Source organism: Podarcis erhardii (genome assembly GCF_964252035.2).
Source record: "Podarcis erhardii genome assembly, chromosome: 2".
NCBI lineage: Eukaryota > Metazoa > Chordata > Lepidosauria > Squamata > Lacertidae > Podarcis > Podarcis erhardii.
Window position 1 is genome coordinate 60,928,298 of NC_138498.1, and position 27,255 is coordinate 60,955,552.

The following is a 27,255-nucleotide window of genomic DNA, read 5'->3' on the forward strand; positions in this document are numbered from 1 at the left end:
TCTCTTCATACCCTTGCACAGTCTGTAATGCTGATTAGGAGGGTTCATTCTTCATCTGGAACTCTTTGGGGCCACTGGGGAAAGAGGAATTGGTGAAAATTGATCTTCCTCCATTGTTGGTGCAAGTCTGCTAAGTGCAACACTTGCTCCAACTTGATAAGACTCTCTTATGACTTGTTTTTTACCTGGGTAGATAATCTAACTATTCAGTAAAAAAAAAGAAAAAAAGATAACAATACAAACAGCATATTGGGTCATACTTCCTATACAATGATGTGAAATCACACATATTTTTAAGTGGTTGATTTATTCCAGCCAACATGGTTCTGGACATTTTTGTCTTTACCCTATTACCCTGACATTTCTGCACATACATTAACTGCATTCTGTTGATGGAATATCTGGGATGCTATTGTATTATTAATGGACGTATATGTGGGCACCCCCATTCCCAGTCTTGAATGAAGAAATTGGGTGTCCTTTTGACCTTGCTAACAATGGTACAAGCATTCTTTCGGTTTTGTCCTAATCGCTAACATGAAAAAGTGAAACTCCCTCCTTTATCTTCTTTCAGGAAGATAACAGGGAACAAAAAAAACCATGTTATGTCTACCACCCAAATGCAATGTTTGTCCATATTCAGAGGCCTAGCTAATCTCCTATCAAAATTGTGGTCTTGAGCATTAACCACTTAGCCAGTCATTTTCACACTGAATACAAATTGAATTGTCATTCAATAGCTGCAGCTCAAAGGATTGGGAATTACCTTTATACTCTGCAACGTAGAGCGCTCATGAGGAACAGACTATGATAAAAGTAGGTAGTCATATTCTACTCCCCTCTCCCCGCCCCAATAAAATTGAATCTGTCTCCACGGTAATTCTGCTCTGTGGATACTAACAACCTTTGCATTTGTGTCTCACTGCAGTCATTATTGTAGTTTAGTGGTACATCCACTGAACCAGTATATTATGCTTTTTGTCTATTTATCTTATTTTTATTTCCTCTTTATTGACTATTCTAGCAAGCGCTTTCAAATTCAAACACTGTTCAAGCTTACAAAAAGTTTATCTTGGGAATATTATCGCCTCAAGCAGATGACACCATGCAATTTTATGGCTTATAACTTTTTGTCATTCATTATTAGTCTTCCCACACAGGTGCTACAACAGACACTGCTAATACATTTCAGTTATTTTCTGCCTTGCAATTTGAAAGTCCAGATACGTATCAGCAAGTGCGTATAAATATACTTTCGAACGTTTGGAAGCCAGTTCACTTAATTCACCTATCTGGAATTACATGTGATAATTTCTACAAAGAATGATAATTTTTGATAGAGCACAGCCTAAAAATAATAAAAATAATGGTGACATAGGTGAAGTCAACAAGCCAGCATTACAGCATTACAATGGCTGCAGTAGGCCAGTACAGTTCCAGGTGATCTAGAGCCAATGGTGATCACCTCTAGCCATTCTTGTTTCTCTTTAGACCTTGAAATATTGACATGGCCCTTATTTGTTTGACACAACCACAAGGTTTTGTGTTAGCCCAAGCTTCATCTATCTGGGTTCATCAATCAAGGGACAGATTCCTAAGGAGCATGGCTGGAGACTTCCTCAAAGGCTAGGGGTGATGGTACTGCATGAAAAACAAATTTAGCCGTTTAAAAGAACTAGCATATTGATATATACTTCCTTTCCTCAATGTGATTGGGAAGCTACTACCAAAAAAAGATGGGAAAGTGCTTCTCCTGCCCATAATCACACATATTTATGTGAAGAGAGGCCTCCCTCTATTTTATGACAACTCATTGTGTGTGGGAGAAGAGGAGGAGTAGGGAATTGTGTACATGTGTTCACATGTTAGTTCTGGTGTCAGCTCTAGATGAATGGACAATAATATGGCAGGCATAAGTGGTATGACAACAAAGCATGAACTGTGAAGTACTTCATGGAATGAAACAAAAAATAGTGGTTTCTCACAATGATTCAAGATGTAAAGCTTTGTCCTCACACTCTAGGATAAAGAGGTGCTCCTTCCTGTATGTGTTAAATTGCCTTTTGCCACAAAGGTGAATGTTAAGGAGTGAGGCTCAACTATCATCCTTAAATAGACCAGCATGCTACCTTATGATTGGTTCTTCCACAAGATCCTGGTCTCCCATTGCCACATTCTTTGAGGCTGCTACTTAACTCTTTTGAGGGCATGGAGACAGAACATTCTGTCATGCAGCATGTGAAAGTCTGTGTGGCTGTTAGTGTAAGAACACAAAGACTGAGGAGATGCATAAAAAGAAGGCATAAAGGGAACACATATAGTAGCAGGAGTACCAAGATATTCAACTGGAAAAATAGAAAAATCTAATTAAAGTGTGTGTGCGTGCGTGTGTGTGTGTGTGTGTGTGTGTGTAAGAAATTAAGGCCACAAATAAAGATGTGGCAGAGTTTGGAAGCAGTGAAGTTTGGAAAAAAAATTGAGCAAATAAACCAGTTGATATAAAACTTCAATAGTCTAAGTAAGAATATGATTTTAATTTATTCTTACTCTTACAAACACTTGCCTATTTCACTGGACTGGCACCTTTAGATCATGTGCCAGTCCACTGAGTCCCCCCTTTCCTATCTCTTATGGCTTCCCTTTATTTCTCCAGCAGGTAACAAACCCAACAGAGGGCAGTGGTCATGGGCTACAAGTGACTATGGTTCAGTCTCTTATCCAGTTAGTATGCTAGTCTGATTTCTAGTCTGATTAATTTCTGACACAAAGCAAACTAAGAATTCAAGTACCTTCATCAGATTTCTAATATCAGTGTTTTCTACTATCAGTGAAGCTTTGTATAATTATAAAATGTGTGGAGTAGTACTGAGTGACCATAGCTAAAGATCCTTGAATCAAATTTGCTTTGTGTACTATTCTACACGCAAAGTTCATATGTGAACCTGATACTAGTTGACTGTCATCTAGAATTCATAATGATCCAGCTATTGTTGGAAGTTTAAGATTGTAGTTTCCTGCTGGATAATTTGTTGCTATTTATTGATGGAGGAGTTGGGTGGGCTATCTCTGTGCAAATTCCCATACCTTTTTGTTTAAATTATTGGCTTGGTGTGCATGGTGTGCTCTTGTCTCTGACATGGCTATCAAAAAATAAAATGGATTCTGCTTGTGCTACTTGTATTAATATAGTAACATGGATTCATCTTGACCAACGTTTTACTGCTAAGCTTTTTGCTGAGAAGTTTTCAGGCATACAAGGAATCTAGGCATCTCACCTGCCAGAAGCAATAATTTCTGTGCAGATTTGTGTTAGGGGTGGCACTGTTCTACCTATGAATTTTGAGATGATGATAAGGTGATAATGACAGAACTTAGCATGATATTAAATTTGTGAATGGATGTAGAGAGGCATTAAAAGTTACCCAGCAAAGTCATCTAGACGGAGCAGTAATAATATTATCAAACTTTAGAGGGAAATAAGAGGAGGAAAGTTATTTATTAAGTATATTTACAGCCTTTTTGATGTGTTCCAGTGGTTGGTTACAATATAATTGCACAAGAACCATTCCAGACACTTAAAGATACAGCATTGAAAGTTCAGTCATAAGAACTACCAGAAATGCAGTGATTGCATAAGTGCACAGACAAATGAATAGGTCTTTGCCTGGTGCCAAAATGCCAAAAGCGCATATGATTCTAGAAGAGGTTATTCCAGAGCCAAAGTGTTACCACAGAGAAGTCCCATGTGATGAACTGGTGTATTTCCCCTCAGTGGTAGGACCCAGGCATGTTGATACAAGGAGAGGCATTCCTTCAGATATCTGCTTCCCAAACTGTTTGGGGACTTCATAGGTCATCCTGGAAGCAAACAGGCAGCCAATGTAGATCTGTCAGGATTGGTGTTATATGATCCCAGTTCTGAAAGAACTCGGGAGAAACAATAGGAATTAAGGGTTGGTAGGGACAAGGACAGTAGTGACCATCAGATAGCATCACATGCTGGTAAGGTACTGGTGAGTAGAATAGCAAGCAGTAACTTGGGGAGCTATTCATCTTGGAATAGATTGTTACCTGGCTATTGCATTAAAACCCTTGAAGCATTTTCTCACACACCCTCCTTTCAGAGTACTGCCTTCAACACTTTCTCCTTCCAGAGCTGGCATTTTTTCAGGCTCTTCATCTTTCTTACAGTGTGTTCAGCACTGGCCAAGCTGAAAGCATAATTCATCACTACCATTACAGAAGACAGTGAGCCTTGGTATTGTGAGAAAACATGAGTTCACACCTAATAACGGGCTAAAAAAGATTAAATGAGATTTCCATTCCAGCAGATGGAAAGATATAAATTTAATATTAAAAGCAATAAGTTAAGTTGGGAAATAAGATTCAGCAGCTACAATAATTCAGCAGCTACAAAAGTATTGTCTGATTATGTAGCTTTTATGAGCTATCAAAGTTAAGTATTCAAGCGACAGTAGCTATGGTGGCAGGGTTGTTGTTTTTCAAAGGAAAGCATTTCTAATTAAACATACTTGATAATAAGACTAATTCAGTAAGCATGAGGAACTAAGCAGGGGAATTGATCATGTATCTATGATTGCCATGGCTGGCAGAATCAAAGTGGATTTGGCAAGCTTATGCAATGAACTCGCTTCCAAAAATAATAAATAAATATGGATTTTTTCGCTGTTAGGTCCTGTAAGCTTCCCACAATCAAATCTCAGTGAATATTCTATAAACAGTAGCCAGTTTATCACCTCCACAAAAGCTTTGTGGAAACAAATCAGAAGGAATGCTGAAAGTGATCTAATTTGCAAAAGTGACAAATTATAGAAGGAAAGCAATGGTAAACTGTTACAGGAAAAACAACAAATAATCCCGTGATACTTTAAAAACTAACAAACATGTAATAGCAGTAGCATTAATGGGCCAGAGACAAGGGTAGGGGAGAAATTAGATTCAGTTTGCATTTAAAGGCGAACATACCTAATTCATACTTAAGTGAACTGAAACATAGCCATCCTTTGAAATTCACACTTCTCCAAATTTTGCAGTGCAGTTGTCCAACCCAAGTAACATGTACAACAATGCATATATTGGGGTAAAGAGTGCATATAAATGCATATATTAGTGAAAGGGGTGTGAAGAAATGTGTATAGTAGCAGAAATTTGCAATAAATTGTTGATGATATTCACAAGGACTTTCCTAAAAAAGAAAGAAAGAAAACACAAACCAATGCGAAAATGTGGAGAGGTGAACCCAAGACTGGTAAAATGAAAAATTACAAAGACTGAAATTGACAGATTCACCCATCCCTAGCTGGAGCCTACAATTTAATATGTCATAAGACTGTTGGCTGGTTAAGGAACTATATTCTAGATCAGAAAAGGTTGCCTGTCTTAGTTAAAGTTTGAAAATATGTTTTACAGTATATTGTTATTCAATGGGGGGGAAACACCCTACTAGTTTAATACGAAAGTTAAGTTTATCTCATGTTGACTCAAGCTCTACAAGGCCAGGAAAGTGGAAGCTAAGGCTGATGTCTTAACAACAACATTTAACTGCTAACCACATGGCATCTCATTTTCAGACTGGGAGCAAGCCTTTTAATTCCATTATGTTCAGTAGGCTAGCACAAACAAATCTGGTCCAGATCTGGAAGCCACCTTCACAATCCGAAAGCTCAGGCTCATAACTGATAGAGGTATACTGGCTTCAGGACCACTTAGTCTCTCTTTCTTTCTCGCTGTTTCGGGATCAGTTAAAAGTAAAGATTACACTTTAAAAACTAACAAACATGCCATGGCATACCAGTATTTACACAGTCTCTCATGCAACTAGTTAGTGCTTAGGATCCTTACAAGTATGGATACAGTAGCCCAGAAGTTTTTCCAGTTTATTGAATGAAGCTGGAGGTAGGAGAGGAAAGAGACACCAGCAAGTCATTGCCTGTGTAAATGTGTGCAAGTGAATAGAAATTACCATCTGCATTCAAAAATATTTAATTCTGGATACGTCTGCTTAGGATTGCACTTTATTCTTATGTGAGATCTTAGCATTAAATTGCACAGTGAGAACAGTAGCTTGTATATCCTTGTGACTGTAAGAAGAAAGTATTGTGTGATCTAGCAATGCATATTCTCATTCTGCCGCAGATCATATGTGAACACATCCTTCTTGCAAAGAGAACAAAAAGTAGCTTTGCAAAATAACAGTGTGCTTTGTGCTAGGGGAAAATGTCTCCATAGATTCATAGTCTTCATGGCATCCATATTCATATGAGATCACTTTTTGCTACTTTACTTACTGGAGAAGTAAAAAGAGACAGGAAGAGTCTTGCAAGTAATGAATAGATATTCACAAATTTTGGAATCCTGAAGAGTTTTCAGGCAGAAGTGATCTGAGCTCTGTGGTGGACAAGGAGCAGCACATGCTTCATATGCCAAGTTCAAAAGCCAACATCTCCTATTACAGCAAGTAGAGTTGGGAAAGATCGCTATCCTGGGACCCTGGAGATATAGACTATAAGCCTGACTCTGCATGTGGCAGCTTCATCTGATTAGATGACCATGAGTCCAATTCCTAAAAATCCCTGCATCAAATAACCATTCATTCCATGGTCTAGGGTCATTACCATTTTTAAGTCTGTTTCATATCATAAAACTTCTCTGATAGAACATAGATAGATAGAACGTAGATAGTGCTATATGTTTAGGTAAAGTGCATGACAATGGTACTGTATTGTTCTGAGTGTTGTATGATCTTTGATGAAGATTCAACTAACACGTACTAACAGAAGTTAATGCAATAGACCTTTCCCCCCCCCTCCCTTGCGCCCCCACATCTGCTCCAAAGGGTCAGAAGAATCCCTGAACAGCATGCAGGAGAAGAAGAGAGGAGATTGTCTTATTGGGCAAACATAAACGTTTGCACTGATGAGACGATCTCCTTTGCATTAGTCAGCTCCCCCTTTTAGGAGTGGCTGCTTTGCAGGTGGGAATCTGGGTCCTTGCACCGACCCTGGAGTCTTATGTTGGTCACCTAGTTGTCGGGGCCGGGTATGAATTTTTCCACTTGGCAAAATTGGCTCTAGCCATTTGGTTTTCGCCTACCTAGTAGCAATCATCACAACTTTGTAAGGTTAGGTATTGGGTAAGCCTTATTATGGGAGCGGAGATTGTTCCTTCGTCTGTCCCTCCACATTAAGGGTATCCCGTTAAAGGGATCTGGGGGTGTGGTTCCTGTCCAAAGCTTGGGCGTGGGCTAGGGTCATGCCACGACCCCAATGGTGACCCTGGGGGTGCTCTTAATTTATGTACATCATAGGGCTCCCCCTTCCAGTGGTTGACCCTTAAGAGACTTCCTGCAGTCAGGCAGGAGTCAGTATATAGTCTTGCTTCACCCAATTACCTAAGCCAAACCGCTCACATTTGTAACCAATAAAGTTGTGGCCTTATTTATCCCATTAACCCATCTACTTGTGTTGGTGTATTTATTTTGGGGAGAGCTAGGGGGTCCAGGGTCTCACCACACAATATTGTAGTCCATCCTTAAAGCTGAAATTTGTGTGCATTTTTAAATATTTGTCTATCACAAACAGCAGAAATTAGTTGATCATTTATACAACTCCTTGAAAAACTTTCTACATAGTGTTTTCAGTTATCTCCATTGAGGTAGAACACTTGTAACACTAAATGTCAAAATGAGATAAACTGGTTGTACTTGACTGGTATTTGTTTCCCTATAGATTTTAACCAGTGGGGCTTGTAGTTCTTTGTGGAACATAATTACAATTTGATTTATAATTTAACTTGCAGGGAACCATGACTTCTGGAGAGCACTCATTTTATCTGATATTAATTATTCTCAAAATGATTAAGAGTTAAGCCAATAAAAGCAAAATTTGAGTTGCTTCCATAATACAAATCAAAAACTATGGACACATATTTTATTACTGGCCATTGTTACCCTTGTTACTTGCTCTAGGTAGCTCAATAGTGAATGAGGTTTTAATTTTATGTTCTTATTTGACCTCATATATTTAGATATCATTCATGGGGAAACCAAGAAATTACAGGCCTGTTAAAGTCTGTCATTACGTTAGTGAAAGGCATTATTAAATCTCAAATTCTAAGTATATAGGCCTTGCTGAGGACAAATCAACATGGTTTCTGTAAAGAGCAGTTCTTTTCTGTAAAGAGCAGGGTTTTCTTAGAGAAGAAATGGCAGCCAGCAGCCACCAAAATACCTAGGAGTGCCATGAACAGGTTCTGCAAACAAGCAATGAGCCAATGGTGGTTCCAGGGAGTTCTCGTCCAACTAATCCTACAGTTTTAAGCTCCTCTAGAAAATGGCTTTGGAAAGACACAATTTTCAGGGAAGATAGTATAGGTGAGAGGAAGGATACTTAACTCTTGCCCCATATATCACTTCTTCACCACAGCGGCCGTCTATCTAACTAGGGTTCCCAACCCATGTCTTTGTTAGGGATATGTGAACACAGTCTTGCTCACCCCCAAAATCGATGAGAATTTTTCTATTGGATGTTAAAAGAAAAAAATCAATTGCTATTGGATGTTAAAAGAAAAAAATCAATGCAAGAATGCTCAAAAGAAGACTTCCAGGTTGGCGCCTCCGGCAATGGCGGAGTTCCTCCGATCAGGAGGAATTTGCTCCGTGGAAATCAGGGTCTGACCACCACGGCGAAGGCGGAGACCCACTAAAATCACAGGCGAGAGAAGCTTGTGAACGTGGGATTCGGCTGGCACCCTTTGTGCCTCCCCTGCTCGTGGGGAAACCCAGTTTGGGGGATCCGGAGCGACATGGGGTGAGTGGCGCGGTGTTTCGAACTGATTGCTTTTTTCACGGAGTGAAGCCGCATTGCTGTTGCCGGAGACCGCTGAATTTTTCCTGTGGACAATTTGACTTTAAACTACCCGTGAGTAGAACGGAAAATTGGATTTACAAACGTCTTAATTTGGTACCGAAACGGGAAGGTCTCAAACAGGAAGTCTGCCTTCCCCTTTTGCAAATAGATTGAAGCAAAGAAGCTGCAAGCTAAGGTCTTGGAAAGCCTTATGTAAAGGATTAAACTTCCATCGATTGAAATCATTAAACCCCCCTTGGAAGCAGGAGAAGAGGGGGGAAATTTTGGATTGTGTAGCCTGCAGGAGAGAGTGATAAAAATTAAATTACCACTGCTCTGAACCTGGAAACGGGCTGCCAGTAGATTGACGTTTTGGGAGAGTTCATTGACAGTGAAGAGAACGTATGTTGACAGTTAGTTAAATAAGAGAAATATATTGTTTCCATTGTCCTCTTCTGCGTTTAAAAAGGAGGAAAAGTAACTGAAAAATGAAAAACAAAACAAATTCCTTCCAGTAGCACCTTAAAGACCAACTAAGTCAGTTCTTGGTGTGAGAACTGACTTAGTTGGTCTTTAAGGTGCTACTGGAAGGAATTTGTTTTGTTTTGACTATGGCAGACCAACACGGCTACCTATCTGTAACTGAAAAATGAAACTAACTTTACTTTTTGAACTGTGCTTGAAAGGATTGATACAAGTGGAGACTGTTTCCCTCTAGAGGGAGCTTTTGAAACTGTTACAAGAGTGGAGCTGGGGAATCTCCAGCTGCATGATAAGAACTGTGAGAATCAGGGATTGACCTTGGACCATTTAAGAATGTCGACAGGAGAAGCTTTAGTGACTGTATTATGTAAGATAAGCTACTCGTTGGAACAACTTCACAAGAAGACGGATGTTTTGACTACTAAAATTGATAACTTGGGACAAAAAGTGATTAATTTGGGACAAAAAGTGAGCACCAATACAGAAATTATTCAGGATTTGGTACAGGAATTTACTTTAGCAGGACAATTTGTGGAAAAGGAGAAGGAGAAAGTTGTTGTTGTCGAACCTAAAGTAATACAAGTGGGAGCCTCAGCCTTACAGAGGCAAATTGAGGACTATAAGTTGAGGCCTTTTGTGATTGAAACTAGAAAAAGTCAGATTTTGAGGATCAGAGCCTGGCCTGGACTGGAAAAGGAAAGTTGGAAAGATCCCTCCATGCAGGGATTAACTGACTTTTGGGACATGGACTTGGGTCAGGAGGAGATTGGAGTTCTGGGGGCCTTTGGATTTGGAGGAATCTTGAAACATGCCCTGAAATACTTTATGGATCTTAGCTTTAACTATGGAAATTTGGCTGACCTGTCAAGAAGGAATAAAAGCATTGTTAGGTCGGAGTTTCCCCGAGATCTGCTCTTTAGCATCAAAGAATATGAAGAAGACCTGCAGAAGGGACGTGGAAAAGAGTTAAGAGCCTCGGACATAAGATCTCCAGGTTGATGGACTGTATGGAGTTGACGGAAGTGACTGGCAGAGTCCGAGACCGGGGAGAGGAGATGGTGGAAGAAGATTGGAAAATTTAAAGTTTATATATAGAAATATTGTAAAATTAATGAGTGACAGAAAAATGTTGGAATGAAATTTTATGGCCTTAGTGGAAATATTTTAAGGAGTCAAGCTTAAATAAGTATACTAGTTTTAATGGAAAATAAGATTAAAAATATGTTAAGACATTTATATGACAGAAAATAGAGAAAGAGGGAAAGGAATTGCTGAGACAACTAATAGAAGTAGAATACAAAAAGGGAGGTGAGAGGAGGTCGATGAAACAAGGGAATGAAAGATAGAATATGGGAAAGGTATGAGGTATGCTTTTAAATTGTTTTTGTATTGTTTTGTTTAGTTTATTGTGTTTAGTTTAATGTGTTAAGGTTGTGTTTTGTATAGTTTATATATTGTATTGTATTGTTTTTTCTCTTTTTTTCTCTTTTGTCTTCTTTCTTCTTTTTCTTTTTTGTAAGTTTTAAAAGTAATAAATATTATTATTTTTTTTTTAAAAAAAAGAATGCTCAAAAGCATCAAATCTTATAAACCTTTAAAATCACCTTGACATCATAGCCTTAGGCTGTTATGCAACTTGACTGGGCCTGAGAGAGTTTGTATATTGGACTGCAACAGCTGGAATCCCATGCTATCCATAGTTTCTGCTTTGCAGAGGAGAAGTAGCTAGGGTTTGGACTGTCAGTTTCTCCTAGTTAGTGAAGAGACAAACATTTTATCTGCAGGAAGAGTCTATAATTTTAAAAGGCCTCAGAAATGAAGTATGTTAAAAAGGAAGAGGCTTAGAGGAAAAGTCTGGTTAATTATTAGATCCCAAATAAGAGACTCAGTGTCATACTGTGCAGAAGTGTATGACTTTATCTTCATTGTTTAGTAAAGTAAACAAAAATTTATATATTTATAAACTTATGAAAAGCAAACATTTATACATATAGACACATTCAAATGCATACCCAAAACATCTTCAAACTGGTGACTCTACTAAAATTTCGTAAGCAACTGAGGTGCAGCAACCTCAGAGATCTTGATTCCCCCAGATCTGTACTGCTATCCAAAATCGTCCCTGCCATATATATTTTGCATTATCTTTTCATGTGCACAAGTAGTATCACCTGACTTCCAACTGCCTTGGCAAATGTATCAGCATGTCTTCAATTATTCCTTCTGCCAAAGGGTGGATGGAGGGATTACAAGAAATATCCCAATAGTATATGCAATTCATTCACTGTGGAAACCAACCTAATTGAATGAATATTCTCCACCTCCCAAGAGACAGGGCAGAAAATGATAGCTAGGAAAATTACAGTGTGCTTAGAAGGTTGAGAGACTAACCTCTCTTACTAGAGCAGGCTCAACTGGGAAATCTCCATTTGAATTAACAGGGGAAAATGTGTAATTTGCTGGTACTAGAGTTTGCTTTAAATGGGCATTAGACCTTAGGGAGATGTTTGTGGTATAGGCTAGGTTGGTTTCAACAAGCAGCTGCTCCAACCTTTCTTTGATGTTGAGATGATTTTCCATATTACAAAGCAAGGACATCAAAAAGCACAGGTGTAACAAACAGCCTCAACGAAGATGGATGCTGGGTATTGTGAATGATATTCTGTGTGTTCTACTAGATAAAGTTTTCACTGCACCCACAGAGCAGAGGTCTACAGTTAACTGTTTGAGGTAGCATCCATGTTTTAACAACAGCAAGGTATAGTATTTCAGTGAAGGCTACCCAGTGACAACTCACTCTTAGCTCGGAGGTTGAAAGCACAAGGAGGCATTTATGGAACAAAACTATTTTTTTATTTAATTATAGTCAGTGAATGCTTAACATTTTCTGGTTTCAAAAGTGTGGCACAAAACTTAGTTTAAAATACAAACTCTTTACAAAGGAACTTTTAAACAGCAGTCCTTTACGAACCAAGTCACAGGTAGACAACACCCCCCCCCAAAGTCTATCAGTGTCCTAACCAGCAACACCCACTCATCCTTTTCTTGGATTTAACTTGCCCTCAGGGAATGAAAACTGGGTTGCCCTGCCTAGCTAACTGCACTCAGTTCTGATCCCCAACTGTCTACACTGTTAGTCCCTCTCCCACAGAGAGTCAAATCCCTATCTTTGAGAGCCAATTCACTATCTGTCCCTCCTGAGCCAGTGTGGTGTAGTGATTAAGAGTGGTAGTCTCCTAATCTGGGGAACCAGGTTCGCGTCTCCGCTCCTCCACATGCAGCTGCTGGGTGACCTTGGGCCAATCACACTTCTCTGAAGTCTCTCAGCCCCACTCACCTCACAGAGTGTTTGTTGTGGGTGAGGAAGGGAAAAGGAGATTGTTAGCCGCTTTGAGACTCCTGAAGGGGAGTGAAAGGCGGGATATCAAATCCAAACTCTTCTTCTTCTTCTTCTGACAGATACGTGCTAAGAAGACTGCTCAGAAAGTCCCTATCTGCCTGTTAAACTGTCAGCAGCTCATTTAAATTCCACAGTCACTCTCCTGATTGGCTGATTGCCTCAGCAGCTATCACTGCTTCAGCTCCTATGGTGTTATTGATCTACCTGGAAAGTAATGGTCAGCTGGCCTTGGTCTGCCGTTCCAGGACACTGATGCACAAAAGGCCATTTCTTGCCATTTACTTAATGCAAAATTAAGATTAGCATTTCAGTCCCCAAATATGAGAATGTATTGAGAGTAGTACACTCGCTCTAGAGCTCTTTTATTCATCTCATTGCTGCTAGATTAGTGTACAATGGATAACTGCAATTTATCCGACATTTATAGTCCTATTTAGCTAATGTTTTTGCTATTCATAACCTAAGCATTTTATGTAAGCTTCCTTTTTTTTGACAAGTTTGCAAAACATCTGTGAAATGTGTTCCTATCTAATAAAGAGTTTACTTGCTTCAAGGAGTTTAATTATCAGGTTTATAAAGCAGAAGTTAAAAAAACAAGAATGAGATTCTGGGTGGAGTTGCATAAATTTGGAATTCATAAAAGTTAATCTGAGCAAGTAATTTTTTGTGATTTGATTTGACTTTATTTCTGTTGTGATCTCTGTGTCTAGGATAGTTGCAGGAGAAGTTAAAGCTAATTTCATCTATGATGGTAAGGGGCAAAATACAGACTGAAATCTTTTAAAGCAATCTATAAGCTGTTCCAGGGGCCTTTTCTTAGATGAAGAGTGGAACAAACATTATTTTAATAAATGCTGATGGTGCTATGCCACTTGGTATGTGTACATTGAACATTATTAATGCTGCTACCCACGCCCACCTTCAAAGCTTTCACTCTGGTGTCTTACATTAGCAAGTATAATGTTCTGAAGTGTGTGAAATACAGGTGAAACTCAAAAAATTAGAATATCGTGGAAAAGTTCATTTATTTCAGTAATTCAATTTGAAAGTGAAACAAATATATGAGATAGACTCATGACATGCAAAGCGAGATATGTCAAGCCTTTATTTGTTATAATTGTGATGATCACGGCGTACAGCTGATGAAAACCTCAAATTAACAATCTCAGAAAATTAGAATATTAAATGAAATCAGCAAAACAAGGATTTGCAAATAGAGCAATCCTTCCCAGCACCCAAAAGCTGCTGAGAACTTTTGAAAGAAAACATTCACTAATTGATGTGCCAAAGTGGAGAACGGAACTTAAGTTTTGAAAAATGAGAAAGTGAAAGAAACAAAAATGGACAGATTCTCCTATCCCATACTATGAGCAAGAATGAGTACTGCTGCCATAATACACTTGGACTCAAAAAGCCAACTGCAGTAAAAGTAAGTCAAAATAGAATAAATAAGAAAAGAAGAGCTTAGGAAAGGTAGGCAACAAGAGTTTGCATGTATTGATTGGAATGAGGAACACAAAAGAAACCTCCAGAGAATCCCACCAGAACTCTTCTTGCATCCTGCTCCTTAGAGACAGAACTTTCAAAAGAGAAAGAAACACTGAAGAGCAAAGTTCTTTGTTTCATCAGCACCTCTTCTTCCCAAAGCACTGTGATTGAAGAGCACTGATAAAATTATTCCCTCAGATTACAAAATAGATTTGTAATCTGGTTTGGAACCCTCCCTTTCACATTTTCCCCGTATAGTAAGCTTAAATACATAGTTTGACTTTTTAGCAGATGCACTGTAGTTGTGTCTTTGACACCCACATCCCCAGTGCACCACAGAACGCTTCAGGGGACAATGCTTTGGTTGAGGGCGTGTTGGACAGATCCTGCTTCACCTTGAACAACATTATTATCCCTCCAAAGCATTCTGCTTGGGATTCATCTGGATCCCTGCACACCACTAAGATTAACATATTCTTCATATAGCTGATTTATAACTATTGATATACTTAGTAGATAGCATACAACTACTAATATTGTTTAAATTAAAGCTTGTTACTGCATTGCAAATGTTATAAAGAAAATTTTAAACATTTAAAAATTGTATGTTTCAATATATTACAATTTATTTCTTATTCCCAATGGTTTATAATCCTCTCACCTTGCTGCTTTCATTACATAAATGTTACATGTCTAAATAATATGTACTGTTGATGTAAAGGTAAAAAAAAAGGGAAAGAAAGGTAAAGGTGGTGCTGTGGTCTAAACCACAGAGCCTAGGGCTTGTCAATCAGAAGGTCAGCGGTTCGAATCCCCGCAACGGGGTGAGCTCCTGTTGCTCGGTCCCAGCTCCTGCCAACCTAGCAGTTCGAAAGCACGTCAAAGTGCAAGTAGATAAATAGGTACTGCTCTGGCGGGAAGGTAAACAGTGTTTCCGTGTGCTGCTCTGGTTCACCGGAAGCAGCTTTGTCATGCTTGCCACATGACCCGGAAGCTGTACGCCGGCTCCCTCGACCAATAAAGCGAGATGAGTGCCACAACCCCAGAGTCATCTGCGACTGGACTTAACGGTCAGGAGTCCCTTTAGCTTTACTAGTCACTTGTACTAGTGAATTAAGATTCAAAATGCTCAGATGGGCAAATACCCTACTGAGGCCACTACTGATTAGTTACTTTTAGGGAGTATAGTTCTAATAGTAATTAGCATTGGGGGGTTTTCTCCCCCCCCCCACCCTTTCTAACTTCACAAAACATAGGACTTAAAAAATTCAGGTCCAGGTTTATCCACAACTATCGCAAAATCATTCAACATATAACATTAAGAGCTCATGAAAGATAAGCTCATTTCTGTTTAGTTTGCCTATACTTGTCAAGCATGACATTTTATTACAGTTTTGTTTTTTTTTAATAGAATTTTATTGCCTACAGAACTGTATATTTATTTAGGTAATGGAAATAGCTAGATGACTTGCATTGGAATTTAGAAAGTATAAATGGATATTCTGATTTTAAATTTTGTCTTGCATCAAATGTATCTTTGAATTGTTGGGGGGGACTGAAAAATGTTTGCATTCTTTCCCAATATTTAAATTCATTCTTTTATGTTTCCTCATTTATTATGCTAACGTCATCAGGAAGTTGAGGTATGTTTGCTTCTTCTTGTTAACAATTGAATACCTAAAAGGTACTGCATGGCATTTTATACGCAGTCAACATTTTAAATAATGGTTTAGCCTCTTTGTTCCAAAACTTGTTCATTTTCTGGTCTCTGGTCTATGAAATAGACTGGAAAGTATTGAGCAATAGTTCGTTCTGTTTGGAAACTATACCAGGTGGTATTCAACTAAGCTTTCCTCAGAGTAGACCCACAGAAATGAGCAAAATGTAGCTTAATGCTGCCCATTAAACATTACAGAAGTTTGTCATCCCTGGTTTAACATCTGGGTACAAAATGGCTCTAGGCAAATTGATCCAGTAGGGAGGGAAGATCAAACTGGTACAGGCATTTAATCACACAAACTTCACTAAGTGAGCACCCCTTGGACTTTTCCAGTGCTCAGTTAATAAAGCAGTAATAGCACAATAAATGCTGTTGTTAATCTTTATTTATTTAAAATATTTATAAAGTGCCTCCCATTAACATAGTATCACCACGTCAGTGTACAAGAAAGCATGTCATTTTCTACATGCTAAAAGTTTATATATCAGAGAAGGTTTCTCTAAAAACAAAAACAAAACCCCCCACAGTTCCCTTATCTATGTATTTCCCCCCCTACACAAACATGCTTTTATTCCTAAGAGACTTTGAGTTGTATTGAACATAGCATTAAAACTAAGGTTCCATCAGTGCCCCTCCTCCCCCTGTGTGCTCCCTAAATCTGTTGTTGGAGTTTCCCCAACTTTCCAGAGCAGAACTGGGGATAGCATTCTCATCACACTAGATGGAATCACTGTGCTGCCTTCCCCTAAAGTGCAGTGGGTTAAATGAATATGTTCCTCTCCATTTAGAAAGTGTAAGTAATGAATAGCTTGGGGAAGAAAAGACACCTAAGAAATACTAAAGCATTGTATTTTGTATAGGAATAAATTAAAAGCAATTAAGCTTAAAGTGGGGGTCAGGACTAATAATACTTTTTGTGAGAGGGAAATATGCTTCTGAAAGTCATTTGTTCAGTTGAGCAGTAAAACTTCGTAGTAGTGAATCCACTGCATTAGAAGAAGCCCTGGGATGCAGAAGCTGCTAAAATAAAATGATGCTAGTTTAGAATATGTACATTGAAAATATCTTCTTATTCTTAACTAGCTGTCAATTCCCACTTCATGTTATTAGATCTGCATTTGATCAATTTCCCACTGCAGCTCACACTTTTTATATACCGCTCTGCCCTTTGGTAAACCGCTTTGAGGTTTTATTACAATCAGGAGGTATGTAGATCTCATGGAAGGAAAAGAACCCATTAGTATCACCTTCAAAATATGCCTAATGCCCTATAAATTAGCAAGCTGCGCACAAATTAAGCAAGCTTTTTCTGTAGGCTTGCAATCTAACAAAAAGGCACAATGATATTAGGGCAGAAATGGAAGAATGGTAAAAAGGGGTTGAAGAGCAGCAGTTGGGAGAAGCAAGAATGTAAAGGAGTTTTTACTTCATTGTAAAAGAGAGTCAGCTGTTAAATGGAAGAGCACTCCAGGGAATGAGAAATGGAAGTAGGTGGGGAATAGAAAAAGTATACTTAGGTTTAACTAGGAAATTGGTACCTTTAGAGTGAAGGCTTTAGGAAGAAGTGTGTATAGAAATAAGAGATGATAGAGAGGGGAAAAGATAATGCAAAATTATTTAAATACAAGTAGCTTAAAGCACTGATGAGAAGGAAGAGGAACCAAGTGACAGGAGCAGTATAACCAGAGTGGGGATGGGAATTGCATGAGCTGAAAGGCAAGTAGAATATATTAGGCAGGTGGCAGAGTTGAATACAGACTATAGAATTTTGAGAGCTGAAACAGCAAAACCAACAAGAAGAATGCTACAATTTATCTGTGCAGAAAATGGAGAAAATAATAATGACCATGAATAAGCACAGTCTACTTCATTTGGTAGTGAATTGTTTACCTTAAATGTTAAGACTTTGAAAGACCATGGACATATGGAGGAAATGAGAATGCCTAGATTTTAAGCTTGAGGAGAAAAACAATATGAACACGTACAAGAGAAAGTTCTGCATAAGGAGGAAAAAATCAGAAGCTCAATTTTGACCCAAATTAAGTTTGAGAAACTGGATATTATTCATATGAATAGAAGGGTATCAGCAAACCGCAGGGGTTTGGAACATGAAAAGAAGAAATGGCTTGGGTGTAGGTTAGTATAGTTGTAACTCAATATAACTGTGGTATGTGAGAGCAAATAAGCAGATGGAAGAGCCAAAAAGGAGAATGTCAGGGGTGAAAAGAAAAAGGCGCAGTACTCAGTTCTTTCAGAAATGAGAAGAGGTGGTTAAGCAGAACCATTGTTAGAAACACTGAAGTAAGAAAGTTACTGCTTAACTCCAATATTCAAGCAAGCAATGGAAGTGGGTCAGTCAGTTGGACTGGAGGCTAAAGAACCAGAAGAAGGAATACAGAGAAGAAATATTGCTGCAATAAGATTATTAGAAATAGAAGTTAGAGAGTGAAAAGAACTAAAACCAATTTGAAAACGAAGACGACCTATGGAAAGACTATACTTTGTAGAATTATCTCTGTACTGTCAAATGAGAGCTGTACTCAAAAATATTTGGCCAAGTGAACTGTGAAGAGCAAACCTTTTTCTGAGCTGGAAGCAAGTGGGCAATGTTGCATTCATGTAGCTGTTGCTTGCTAATTTTTTGACCCTTACGCTTTCTTTCTCTAAGTGGGTTGGAGGAAGAGAAGATAGGCTGAGCAGTTTTTTTTAAAAAAAGGTGACAACATTTGGAGGATGGAAAGTAAGACATTGTAAAAGAGCAGTATCCTCAAGAAAGAGAAGATCAATGAGAGAGAATGAGAATCAAAACACTTTTTTTGGTGTAACAAGGGTAGACTTACAGGAATGAAAGAGAGAACATATAGAGAATAATTGTAAATATGCAATAAAAAGGAATGCTAGGGCAATGGATGTCAGGAAGCAAGAGAAAATTGAGTGAGGGACATGAGTAGTAGAGTGGAAAGAGAGAATCATGAAAGACAAATATGAGTGAATAATCACAGGGGGGAAAGCAAATAGTGGAAACTCAACCAATACAGGAGAGGAGGAGGAGGAATGTAGATGGGGGTAAAGGGAATGGATTTTTAAAATCTGTTTTAAAATGCTTTCACCAAAAACTTCTGGAAGAAAGGATGAAAGGAGCAAGTGAAGAAGTTATACATAGTCCATAGAAGCAGCGGACTGAAATGGAGAAAGAGATGAAGAGAAGCTCTCAGAATCAATTGACTGAAGGTTGCAAAAGGGACAAGTAGCAATCATTTTGCTTCATTAAAAGATAATAATTTGTTTTTTATTTGAACAAAATGATGTCCAATATTAGTGATACTCAGAGTAGACTCACTGAAATCAATAGATTTAATAACTTAAATCCATTGATTTCAATGGGTCTACCCCAGAGTGTATTGGATATAATTCAAGATCACTAAAATTACCATGTGCAGTATGACTAGACAATAGCAAGGCAACTTTAATTCATTTTTAAAAATGTAGATACATGTAGGGGATGGGGAATGTACTAAGATTGACTAGTTAAACTGTTAAATTAAAGACAGCTCACTAAATCCTTTGCTTGTTAAGTAGTTGAAAATATTGGGTTTTTTAAATGTCATTTGCATGCCACCCTTCATGACTTCTTTATTATCCCAGAGTGCTTTACAGGAGAAGAATACCTAGTAAAAAAAACACCAAACCTGTAGTATTTTTATCATCTCTGGCACAAAAATATGAGGCCTACACCCAGTCATTTCTCTCCCATGCAGGATATGCACACCCAGGAAGAGCCATTTGCCATGTTTACAAAATCTGGTATTGCGAATTGGAATCCTGTGCATCTTGAGGAGTAGGAGAAGACTTAGCTAATAGCAGCCAGTGTGTGGCCCTGTTGAGAAAGGAAGCAACCTCTGCCTCTGCTTGTCTTGTGTTCACTACTTGCATAATATTACAGTTCCTTATGCATAGCTCTTAAACAGATACAGTGGTGCCTCGCAAGACGAAATTAATCCGTTCCGTGAGTCTCTTCGTCTTACTTTTTTTTTGTCTTGCGAAGCACGGCTATTAGCGGCTTAGCGGATTAGCGCTATTAGCGGCTTAGCGGCTATTAGCGGCTTAGCGGCTTAGCGGCTTAGAAAAAGGGGAAAAAACTCGCAAGAACTCGCAAGATGTTTCGTCTTGCGAAGCAAGCCCATAGGGAAATTCGTCTTGCGAAGCACCTCAAAAGACGGAAAACTCTTTCGTCTAGCGAGTTTTTCTTCTTGCGAGGCATTCGTCTTGCGGGGCACCACTGTACCTTACCACAAAGGCCAGTTTCACAGACTTCATTTGTAAATATGTTGCTAGTGCTGATTTCTACAGGTATACATGCCAGAGACAGAGGAAAAGGTCACTTATCACTAACGTGTGTAATGGGTAAAAAAACCTTTGCTATCAAATTTATCACTGCAATTCATAATGCCTTTGCTTTCAATATGAATATCAGCAAATTAAAAAGCCCAGCTGTAATATGAAGCATTATTACTTCCAGAGTTTTCCTCTAACTCAGATATAACCCAAGTTAACTCTCTTTCTTTCTCAATCCATTCCAGGTATAAATTTTGGAGTGGAGTAAGGGAGAAAAGTGAGCTGGTTATGGGGAAGGATTTCAACCATGTCATTCTCCACATTATGTCATTGGGTGTGCAATGATATCCTGAGAAAGTTTGGGATTGCACTCAAAAATAACCAAGCTCTCTGCTGACTTTAAAAGACAATTGGTTGGGCTAGATGAGCCCAATTCCAAATGAAGCCAAGAGGAGTTTTCCCTTCACTGGTTAGGCTTCTTTGAAATTCCCTGGATATATACACAACCCTGGAGCCACTAAGATAGCACAGTATTTTGAGTTGTGAAATATATCTTCATTTTCTGTGTTATATTTTGTGTGTATATGTTTGAAAGCAACATTTTAAATTTTTAAACTTAGTTTTATCTTGAGGCCAAACAGTAAATGGATTACAGAAAAAGAGCTTTGCATATTTGTTTAACAAAGAACTAAATAAAAGACTTGCCCAAAAAAATACCTACATTTCATTTTAACAGTTTAACTGTTTTCACTCCTATTTTCTTCCCTTTAGGATGATTATTTCAGAAACTGGAATCCAAACAAGCCTTTTGATCAAGGTAAAAGAAATATTATATTCACTCTATATAATTGCTTTGTTTTATAAGTATCACTATCCATATTGCTTGGTTTCCCAACAACATAGCTTCACCTATTGGTTTAAGACAGCTACTGACAGGAGCAGCCAGCCTAGCTTATTTCATAGAAATTGCTTACAAGGGTACTTGCACATTTTGCTTCACAACTTCCTTTTCCAGGAGGGCTAGAACCTTAAAAACACTAAAGAAAGCAAATAAATCTTAGCATCTAGATGCTCTGCCCAGGAGCACCAGTGAAGGCCTTCACAGTTATCGTAGTGACTGTGGGCGCTAGGTTGGTGACCCCAGATTAAACAATAAAGTTCCATTCATTCAACTACACTGTAGTCTCACTGAATTCATATTATTACAAAGGGTCAAAGTAGTTGCAACATGGAATTAGGATCTTCTGTGATACTTCTTTTACTCATTAGCAGCCCAGTGGGAATGCTTTGAAAACTGAGAAAGTGGTGCTTTGGAAGAGAGTGTCTAATTTACTGTTGTGCCTTTCCCCAATATAAATTAGGTACTTTCTCATGAAGACTGGTGCTTTACATGTTCTGTAAAGATCTCATTTTTTTGCAGTAACCTTTCTATGATCTCTCATCTGTATTGGAATAGTGTTGTAAAAGTAAAAAAAAAAAAATTGCACTGCAAAAAACCATGCATATTTGTTATATTTTGTGATTGTTTCCCTTGTAATATCTTTAAATACATTTTGTCAAAGTTGCCAGTTTATGATGAAACAATTGTGCCAAACATGGCTTTAGAATTTCAGCATCATCGTCTGCTGTACTTTGATTTTTCTTGCTACATTTCTGTTCTTTTCCCTTTTTCCTTTTTTGTGTGCTTGTGTGCAAGCGATATTTTAGCTTGCTTCCTCATCTGAAAATAAAAGGTCACCGTAAACAATAGTGTAATGCTACCCCTGGAAAGACTGCTGTTAAATGCAATTTTTGTTTCATTGTGAGTGCAAAAAAAATCTCCCACAGCAAAGAGTACACCCATCAAATGTGCTAAAGGAAAAGGTGTCAGAGCTGTCTTGCTCTCATGTGCAGTATACAGAAATAAAAGAGTCAGTGCTGTGATGCAGTACCATATGTTGGCAAGGAAATACTGGTAAAGCGTTGATGAAATCTATCACTCAAGAAAACAATGTTACCAAATGATGGAATCATTAACCTAGCAGACCAAAACTCACCTGCCTTGAGGAAAGTAAAATGGTAAAAAAATATCTGGCCTGCCATTACTCTATAAATTCATATAGCCCAATAATAACCTGCCTATAACGGTAATATATGCCTGGATTCGTAAAGAATGTAGCGCAGCACAGTATATTCACGATCCATTTCTAGTCAGATCACTTTTGGTAAATCACAGATTGATGGAAGCCACAAGTACTTTAGGAAAGGTATTTAATAAATTCTGATTGGCTGGAGCACACAGAGATTCTATATGTGGGTAGTTTAGAAGTTTATCATAGCATGTAGAATTTCCAGAGACTCGACAGCAGTTTCTCAAACTTTTAGATCCTCCTCCGTCCTTAATGCCTGACTCTGGCTTCCAACTCTTTTATCTTTGTGCTGTCATCTGTTGTACAGATGAACATGCCAAGATCCTTAGTTATAACCTCATTTATACAGCCTGTTGCTGCTGCTTGTGTTGATCTGTGGGATACTAATCTGAACACTGGCACTATAAGAGGAATAGAACATATCTCTAATCCTATCCATAAACTATAGTCAGGAAAATACCATTAACCACAAAGTGACTACTCTCTCTAGCTCCCTTCTTTTCAAATCATATTAGGATGTTAGGAAAGTGGGGGTCCTGTCACAGCCCTTGCGTTCAGTCCTCTGTCAGGGATATATAATGCACCCAGGTCTTGGCTGGAGGTCAGGAAGGCATTACTTGCTTAATGAACATACATATCCATGTTCCCTTCAAGTGGGGAACCACCATATTGAGGACCCCTTCTATGCAGGGTTGTGCAGCAGATTCTTTCCAGATCTCATACGGAGAAGATAATAAGGCACATTAGCAGTCCTGCTGGGGTTGTACATATCAGTTTCTGCCAGTTGAGTAAAAAGCAAAGAATCTGCAACCATTCAACTGGAAAGTAGTTTAAGTGCATATTATAAACTGATGGGTACCACACTAGATTTCTAACAATGTGACGTCCACATTTCTCCCTTAGAACTTAACATTTCTGCTGCACCCAACAGCACGGCAGAAGAATACCATTCTGCACTGGTGTTCTGAAAACCCTTAAATAAGAAAAAATAAAGCTGCTTGAAATGGTTTTTCATTAAGACTCTGTTACTAGCAAGGAGAACATGTGGGACAATTAACCTTCCCTGGGTCTTGCCTCATTAAAATTTTAGCAGATGCTATTGATCATCTTTACACTGCATGGTGTCTACTGCAAACAAGCACTGCTGGCACTCTGGCATATATAAGAGGATAGCTTCCCAGGCTGGTGACCAGCATTATAAAGCATGCAGTTTTGTAAATTACTGTGCAGTAACCAACCAGTTCCATTACAAATTTTAAAAATCCCTGACATTTCACTGGCACATTACAGACAAATAGTATTCTCTTCCATATTTATTGCTGTATTATGTGATGTACATCACAGTAGTTACTGACCAATACGTGTCTGATGAAGTGCTAAAAGTATCCTTGAGATCCAATCATTTCTACAAAAACAGCTGGATTGTGCTGTTGTTCTGCCCTGGAATTTATCTCCTGTGTGTTTCTGGATGCAACTTAAGGACAATCCACTTATGCAAGTTTCAGGTTTGCCACTACTGGAATACCAATGAAATACATCTCTGTTTGGATTAGATGTTCAACAGAATGTCTGTAGGCACCCTAAATCCCTCCTTAAGCCTTGTGTTTCCAGGATTTAAATTTGGGGTTTTTTTGTTTTTCACTGTTGATTGGCACAGGAATTACTTTCCTCTGTGGACATACAATGATTTGAATGTGCAATTCTTAATGCATAATTATCTCGTTCATGCAAAGAAGGTATTTGTGAAAGGACTCGCCCATTTTCTAACCGGTACATAATCTCAAGCTTCCCGGCTGTATTATGTGGTGATTGAATGTGCGGGTGTAATGGTGATGTGTGTTGGGGGGATTTCAGGAGGGCTTGGTTTCATTCTTTACTGAAATGTGACCATTTTATATAAGTAAGCCTTATGCTCCTGCATTGCATTGCTGGTTTTTATTGTCTTGTATTTCCTGGGATGCTAATGTATTTGTGCTCTTGGAATTCTAATGATGTCAAGTTCTCTCTCATATTTGTAATTGCCTTACTTTCAAGCTGCTAATCAGTTTGCTGTTATTGTGAACGCCACGTTTCCTCTCCAGGGCTTCTGAAGCTAGTCTGCACATTTTCTCCCCCTCTCTCTAAAAATCCAAAGCACAGCTATTGCACTCTGACATATAATCAGTGATCTGTTTAAAATTATTGATTTAAGCTGTTCAGAAATCAGACTTCATAAACTGGGCAGTTTTAATACAGAGAATTGACTCTTGGCAGTTAGGTCCCGTTACCTTAGGCCAAAATAAAGCGGGGCAGGGAATGATAGTGTTGTTGATACAATGCTACACAACATATATCTCTGTATGTCCTAATTGTTAAGAGTTTCATTTCAAAGCCTCTATTGTTGAATGGGCCAAGTAATCTTTCTTCCATAGTTTCCCACCATCAGAATACCACTCTGTGGTACCACTCCAAGTACATGTGAAATGAAGTCAGAGAAAAGGGCCCCATGTCATGTGTCTTATAGTCTCCCTATATGGGGTTTTATATTGGTGGTAGTGTGCTGTGAATGGGAGTTGTTATGCCATATCCTATGCTCTGCCACGGCAATATTGGTAGGATGGAAGGTGACTGGAGGTGGCTACTTTGTTTTGGGAGGTAAATTCCTTACACCAGGCTGGCAGCTTGTCTAAAGCTTTGCAGCCATGTTCTGGGTGCATAAAAGATTTTGCATAAGTGTGCTCTTACGCTGTCCCATCCACAGCTCACTCCAATTTCATCAACATACTTTCCCTGGTGAAATATCTCTGCAAGCAGAGTATTCTACAGGTATGTCAGAGGAGTTCTACTAGCAGATCTGTCAGGCCAGTAGCATATTTCAAGTTCCACCAACATAATTAGGCTTCTGCCACTTCCCAATATACCTCTGCTGGTGGATTGGACTGCACCCTGAAAGTCTCACATAATTGAGAAGTACATAATCAGCAGAAGTACATAGTTCTAATTTCAAAGTCTGGGTTCATTTTAATGCTGGGAATGTGTATTCTTGACTGCTCGCTGTGACTAGGAAGTAGGATTGGGGCATAGGAATTGCACAGGTGGCAGGTTTGCCAACTTGAAGTCTTATTCCTGAATTTAAAGTGGAGGGGGGGAAAGATATTGGCAGAACATGTTTATAGTCATAAAATGGAAGGGATTTATAGCCAACAATTAAGCTATTAAAATAACCTTTAGGATTCTATTCTCCTCTGAGATTACAATATTGACTCACTTTTCTCCCCTTAGAAACCTATGCAGGAATTCTTTCACTTCATACGTGAGGACTTGACAGAGAATGAGAGAACAGGTACACAGGCAGGAGGATGAAAGGGAGATTTTTCTTCCACTCTTAGCCCCGTAGACTAACAATGGCACCCAGTAGAGATAGAGAAAACTCAAGGGTTGGAAGCTTAGAAGCCGCAACACTCTATGCTCTTTTGCTCTTGGACGTAACACATTCAGAATTAAAGATAGCTCCAGGGACTGGAAAAGAAACCAACAATCTGTACTTTATCCAAAGCAGTTGTGGATTTGAGCCAAAAGAGAAGCGCACAATGGCGGTTTCTTCTGATATTATGGAACGTAGCAGTTACAAACAAATGCAAATGGCCCACACTTTCTCCAAGCTTCCAGATCTTTTCTCCTTCATTCAGAATAAAAGGTTCAGATTTATATTGTAAGCCACTCTGTGATCCATGGTATAGAAATGAAATAAATAAATAACTTTTTCACATGAGAATATGCCTGTACCTGCCCCTGAGAGTGGAGGGAAGATGCAAAAGCTTGGCTTTGCATGATAAAAGAGAAGTGCAGGGTATTTGCACTCCTCTCTGCCTGTCACCCATGTCCCATGATGATGGAGGTTTATTACCTGCTAAAATAAGGAAATATGTACATAGGCCACAAATGGTTGCCCATTGGCAGGAGGTGTGACTTCACTGTCTTATTTCTTGTTCCTAGAAGAACAGCAATTACAGCTTAATCGAAATACCACTGCTTGCCCTTCAAGTCATTCCAGAACTTGGGTGTTGTGTAAATGTACCATATATCCCAGTTGTGCAGCCTGAGCCCCCCCTTTTTTTTTTGCGAATAGTGTCCTTCCTGTCATTTTTACTATAGCTGTTCTGCTACTGCTCACTGAACTACATTATAGGGCCGGCTCTCAAACATAAAGAAACCCATTAAACATGCTCTATGGACTTGAACAGTTCACCTTGTTATGTTTGAGTCCTGATCCCTGCAATTATTTCCTCTCTTTTTTAATAAGATGGTGTCAGATTTTAAAGAAAGAGGTGGAAAAGTGGTTGTATACCTTTGCTACATACTTCATAAGTACAAGAGAAAAAGTCAACAGTAGGTGTAGCATAACAGCAACATTTCAGTGTAATCACTATAAGCAACAACAATAATATATGTAGATTATAGAGTGTTTGGCTCTATAAATAATAATGCAGGCCTTTGTCCTATCCTCAATTCTCAATGCAGTAGAGGTGATAAAGATAGGGGAGTTGAAGGTGAAGGGAAGGATATGTTTTAGTTCAGTTATAGGTACTTCAGCTTCACTTCACTAGAGGATAAGAACTAAGAAGTTGTGCCAACAAAGTTGTTGTTAAGAATAATATTTATATCCTCCCCTTCCTCCTGAAGGAGCTCAATAAACACATCAGTGGTAGAACAATACAATAAAACAAACTGAAAACAATCCTTGATTAAAAACAATTAAATATATCTGTATAAAAATAATTACAATACAGGTGCAAATCAGCATAAAGATCTCCATTTAAAGGGCTAGTTGAAAGAAGAAGGAGATTTTTTTAT

General features: G+C 38.6%; 1 protein-coding gene across 3 annotated transcripts in view; it reads left to right on the top strand.

Annotated features, from left to right (window-relative positions):
- SPOCK1 (SPARC (osteonectin), cwcv and kazal like domains proteoglycan 1) overlaps positions 1 to 27,255 on the top strand; it is a 398,473-nt gene that overhangs the window by 105,694 nt on the left and 265,524 nt on the right. For all 3 annotated transcript variants that reach the window (XM_081850393.1, XM_081850392.1, XM_081850391.1), the window contains exon 3: positions 21,065 to 21,110. In XM_081850393.1, the coding sequence (XP_081706519.1) occupies positions 21,065 to 21,110 (46 nt within the window). The remainder of the gene's footprint in view (positions 1 to 21,064; positions 21,111 to 27,255) is intronic.